The sequence below is a fragment of the Tupaia chinensis genome, unplaced genomic scaffold, assembly GCF_000334495.1.
Source record: "Tupaia chinensis unplaced genomic scaffold, TupChi_1.0 Scaffold144295_1, whole genome shotgun sequence".
Lineage (NCBI taxonomy): Eukaryota > Metazoa > Chordata > Mammalia > Scandentia > Tupaiidae > Tupaia > Tupaia belangeri.
Window position 1 is genome coordinate 101637 of NW_006204153.1, and position 6000 is coordinate 107636.

Sequence of the window (6000 nt, forward strand, 5' to 3'; positions counted from 1 at the left end):
TATACACACACACATATACATATACACACACACACTCACATACACACACATACATATACATATATGTGTGTATAAATATATTGTGAGTACATGTATAAAAAGATTCCAAATTTAAAAAATTTTAAAACAAAATTGACACTGAAGGTTTTCAGTATAGTGAACCAAGTATATGTGACTAGATTTATTTCTCTTCCATAAACTCATTAAGACAAACCTTCGTTACTTTAGGCATCTTCCCTGGAATTTAAAAAATACCTTTGAATCCTGAAGATGGCAACCAAAGAGCATGTAAACAAACACTTTAGAAGAATGAATGCTCCCTGAAAGTATGTGTGCTTGTGTTCCAGAAATCAGGGAAAGCTAAAACAAGCTGCTCCTGTTCTTGTAACAAGAATAAAACTGAAGGAAAAATTATTTCTTTGTAATTAGAATCTTATGTTTCCAGAAAGGCAGACATGACAGAGAACAACCGCTCCTTAACGACTGAGTTTATCCTCACAGGATTTTCAGGTCACCCAGAGCTGAAGACCCTTCTCTTTGTGGTCTTTTTTACCATCTATCTGATCACCATGGTGGGCAATCTTGGGCTGGTGGTGTTGATTTACATGGAGCGTCGTCTTCACACGCCAATGTACATCTTTCTGGGCAACCTGGCTCTGATGGATTCCTGCTGCTCCTGTGCAATTACCCCCAAGCTGGCCATTACCCCCAAGATGTTGGAGAACCTCTTTTCTAAGGACAGAAGGATTTCCCTCTATGAATGTATGGCACAGTTTTACTTTCTCTGCCTTGCTGAGACTGCGGACTGCTTTCTCCTGGCAGCGATGGCTTATGATCGCTATGTGGCCATTTGCAACCCCCTGCAGTACCACACCAGGATGTCCAGGAAACTCTGCATTCATATGACCACAGGAGCCTACATAGCTGGAAATCTGCATTCCATAATTCATGTGGGATTTCTGTTTAGGTTAGCTTTCTGTGGGTCTCACATAATCGATCACTTTTTTTGTGACATTCTTCCATTGTACAGACTCTCCTGTGTTGACCCTTATATCAATGAATTGATGGTACTTATATTATCTGGGTCAATTCAAATCTCCACTATTACTGTAGTTTTGATTTCTTATCTCTGCATCCTTTTCACAATATTCACAATGAAATCCAAAGAGGGACGTGGTAAGGCCTTATCAACCTGTGCATCTCACTTTCTCTCTGTCTCAATATTCTATGGCTCTCTTCTCTACATGTACATTAGACCAAGTTCATTTAAAGAAGGGAATAAGGATATACCTGTTGCTGTTTTTTATACTCTAGTAATTCCTTTATTAAACCCTCTTATTTATAGTCTAAGAAATAAAGAAGTAATAAAGGTAATGAAAGGCATTATGACAAAGAAAAAAATGTGCAACATATTAAAACCAGTATCTCCTGTGGAAAATTAATTATGCTTTGATAAAATTTTTTTCAGAATCTAAGAATACTGCAGAAGTGGGAGATCGAAACTTTGGATATAAAGTATTACATTTCAAAACATGACATGTAAGTTCAGATAAATTTATTTATTCAAATAAATTCAGAAATCAGATAATCTTCTAAAATGCACTCAAAACCTCTGCAACTAAGAGTGAAATAAATAATTATTATGAGGTTATAAATTGATTCAGAGTGTATTTAGGCACGTTATTAACAAATTTTGTTAACATGTAATTGCAGCATTGCACAAATACAAAAACACTAGAAGTCAGTATATACAAAGGCAGTGTCCATTTAAAGTTAATTGCAAATATCTTGAATCTCAGAACAGAATCATGTAAACTCACTCATATTCCAAATATTGAAATATTAACCTATTCTTAAATATCATTATCTAACAGATGTAATCTGTATGTTTTAATTTGATTCTCAACTTTCTTTGCACTTATTAAGAGATTATGTTGGAATATAGTTCATGCTGATTTTTATTTTCTAATCAAGAATATTTTCAGCCTTAGTGATAACCATTTACACTCTCAAGATCTCTGAAATAGAGTATCTATATAAAGTAGGTTTATCTATCTCACCTTGTAAGATACTCTTTAATATTGAAATCCCTATGGATGTGAATGTTTTTATGTAATGTGAATTTTTTTTGTCCTTCATGTACAATGGTGTAGTTTCTGACTGTATTTACTAATCAAGTTTGTCTTTTATCTTGACATCACTCCTTGTCTTCTTCACTGTTATGAATACCTCCAATACTAATTCCAGTGATTATTATTGACTGGTTTATATTATTCACAGAAAGATAGAGTAGTTGTTCAAGCCTAAATGAAGTATAAAATAGTGAAAATTCTTAATAGTTAAATGCTAAGTATTTACTCATCACTTAAAAGTACAAATTTTAATTTCAAGTGGGGGCACAGTGGTAGTGCAACTGGATCTACATGAGAAAGGTCTTGAATCTGCATACTGGGATCTCACTGAGCACACCAGGTCTGTGATGTAAGTCAACTAAGACTGTGAACTGATTGCAGCATGAAGACCCTACTGGATCTCTCTCTCCCCTTCTGCCTCTCTCTTTTGATGGAAGAAAGAAACTTTTTCTTAAAAAAAATACAAATATGAAAGAATATTCATTTACATTTAATCTACCATCTACACTAGACTTTTCACATAGGTTAACCTACCAAATATGCATTATATTTTATACTCTTCCTCAGTAGAAATCTGGGATTTGACATACTGTGTGGTTGGCCCAAGTTCATCTAGATTATCTGAATGGGACTGGAGTTTAAAATCAATGTTGCCTTTTCTACATGTTTGCTAGTCCAGAAAATGGAGCTCTAAGGAGCCAGGGACATGGCATTACCAAGAAGCAGTAGTAAAGTGTGCTTAAAAGTTGAAAAAAAATTGATATATGGGGAAATATGGAAATGAGTAAGACCAGAGATAGTGCTTTTTTTTTTCAAGTTCAGATAATAAGCATCTCTTTATTTGCTGATGCCATGACAAAAATTGACTTATGTTAGCAACCAAGAAAAAAAAAATGTGTTGGAATTGCAGTCACCAGTAGATACTCCTCAAAATGTTAAGTAGAATAGGAACGATATAAGAATATCAGTATTGAAGTGTTTAATTTTATTTTGTCTTTACCACTTGTATTTTAACAGGTTTTTTGGGAAAAAAAAAACTTGTTATTTTATCTTCAGAATTATAAAGGTTTAATTATTTAATCAGTTTTTGTTATAAAACTAAACTCTGAGGGTGTCTACTGAATTGGTTTTTTAAAACATTTTCTAATTTAAATCAGTAATCACAAAGACAGAAATCTTCTCAGTGATTTAACAACGTAGAAAAGAGAAACGTATCTATGGCTTTTTTGGAAATTAGTGTGAAACTGACAGTGTGGAAGAAAGAGGGAACAGAGAAGGGCCCAGAGTCAACAAGGTAGCCAACTACGTGGGAAGGGAGTGAGCAGGTCAGTTTACTAAGGATCTTAAATGCCACCCTAAGGAATCTGAATTTATGTAGAAGCACCGGACATTGGATTTTTCCTGACACCACTAGCAATGTGACTGTATCTTTCAGAAACTTATCTGGCAGTTGATTGTAAAAAGATTGTAAGAAAAGAGACTGGAAGCAAATGAAACTAATTTCAATAACTCATACATTACATAGCAGGAGCTAAGCTCTTTCTACCACCATCTTGGTTCCGTGTCCCCTGCACAAAATGCCTGGTGAAGCCACAGAAACCGCCCCCCCCGGGCACCAGAGAGGCCCCTGCCACAGCCCCAGGCTGAGACAGGTTCTGGAACAGAATCTGACTGTGATGAATCAGTATCAGAGCTTGAAGAACAAGATTCCTTCCACACAGGTAACTACACAACAAGTCCAGCTTGCCGCAGCAGCTGAAATCGATGAAGAACCAGTCAGTAAAGCAAAACAGAGTCAAAGTGAAAAAAAGGCACAGAAGACTATGTCCAAACTGGGTCTTCGGCTCGTTATAGGGGTTACTAGTGTCACTATCCAGAAATCTAATATCCTTGTCATCACAAAACCAGATGTCTGCAAGATCCCAGCTTCAGATACCTACATAATTTTGGGGGAAGCCGAGATTGAGGCTTTGTCTCAGCAAGCACAGCTAGCAGCTGCTGAGAAATTCAAAGTTCAAGGTGAAGCTGTCTCAGACATTCAAGAAAACACAGAAACTCCAACTGTACAAGAGGAGAGTGAAGAGGAAGAGGTTGATGAAACAGGTGTGGAAGTTAAGGACATCGAATTGGTCATGTCACAAGCAAATGTGTCAAGAGCAAAAGCAGTGGGAGCCCTGAAGAACAACAGTAATGATACTGTAAATGCTATTATGGAATTAACAATGTAACCATCTGAAAAGGAGGACTTTTTTTCGTGTTCCAAAAGACTACTGCAGCCTGGTTTGAAATTTGTACTCTTACTATCATTAATAAAGTTATGGCTTCTTGTTCGGAAAAAAAAAAAAAACATAGTAGGAGCTAAAACTGGAGACTAAGAAAGGGTAGGGGTGCACTAATACGAGCAACACATTAAAGAAAACAACTAGTAAATTGCAATTATTGGTTAATGAAAAGAAAGCCTACCTTCTTACTGTAAATGCTGACAATGTTATAACTGATTTCAAATGACCAGTATTCCACAGCAATTGACACATTTGAGCATTCCAGATATATTTTCCACTAATACAGTTATAAAAGTTAACATATAATGGGTTTTTTAGTTTTATTTTTATTGGGTTAATAAGTATTTTTTTAATTTCTCACTTTTATTTCTGATATAGCAAATATTTACAGATTATAGTCCATATAAAACAAGCTCTTTAGGGTCCTGAGTGTTTTTGAGATCTTAAAGAAATCCAGAGGAAAAAAGGATTTGAGAAGCTCTGAATTAGACAGACATTGTACCTTGTGAATCCATCCTCTATTTACAAGGACATTTTTTGTTGTCAGATTTATATTCATCGATTTAATTTCCTTTTCTTATAGTACCATGAATTTTGTTATGTTTCTCTGCCTCACTCAACCTCAACCCTAAGCAACACTGAATCCCAGATATCTGTTGATAGAAGAATATATTCTTAGCATTTGATTTATTTTATTATCTGCTAATGTGTATGTACATATAACAGGTATATATAAATGTATTTGTAATACATATGTACACTGTCAATGACTTTTTTTTTTGGAGAGGTTTTTGCTATAGGGCGCATGCCCTCACCAGAAAGACACAGAAAGACAGAGAGAAAGAAAGCGAAAACAGAAACAACAGAGAGAAAGAAAGCGAGAAACCCCCCCCCAGGGGGGATGGCCAAGCCACAATCCCTTCTCCTCCATTTTCCTCTCAGGATCTTGGGCACGCATGCCCACATGCCTGGTGTGAGTTTAAGCCACCTGGTCCGGGATTCGAATGGCAGTAGACTACATGGGAGTCCAGCGATATAGATAGTATGCCAACCGAGGTCCTGATAGCATGACATTTTATTCATAAATATTTCAGATTACCACATGATGAACTGCGGGTCAAGTCCCAGACCCAACAGCTTGAAAATCATGCTGGCTGTGTGTGTGTGTGTGTGTGTGTGTGTGTGTACACAAAACCCCAGGAGCAAAGGAGATTTCAGTTTAGGATGATTTTTCACCATCTTTCTATCCTTTTCTTTCACATTTACCCTACAATGAATCAAAAAAAAAATTAGAACCTTTTTATTTTTCTAGAAATTTAACGTCTTACATTAGTAAGATACATTTGGTATCATTAATGAGTCAATACATAATTTTGTTATAAAGAACTTAAGTTCATATTTTACTAATATTTCCATAGCTTTAACCTAATATTCTCTGTTCCAGAGACCCATATAGGATATCACGTTATGTTTAGTCATCATTTCTCTTTAGGCTGCTCTTGGCTATTACAGTTTTTCAGCCATTCCTTACTTTTGATGATCTTGAACATTTCGAGGAAAAAAACAGTTCCTTTTTTGGAGAATGT

At 35.8% G+C, this 6000-nt stretch overlaps 1 protein-coding gene and 1 pseudogene across 1 annotated transcript; both read left to right on the forward strand.

Moving 5' to 3' along the window:
* Positions 1-455: 455 nt before the first annotated feature.
* LOC102488668 (olfactory receptor 5K1) lies at positions 456-1442 on the forward strand. The gene has a single exon (XM_006166660.1). It carries the CDS (start codon positions 456-458, stop codon positions 1440-1442), a length of 987 nt encoding a protein of 328 aa, XP_006166722.1.
* Positions 1443-3709: 2267 nt separating this feature from the next.
* Positions 3710-4420, forward strand: LOC102485742 (nascent polypeptide-associated complex subunit alpha pseudogene; annotated as a pseudogene).
* Positions 4421-6000: the final 1580 nt, after the last annotated feature.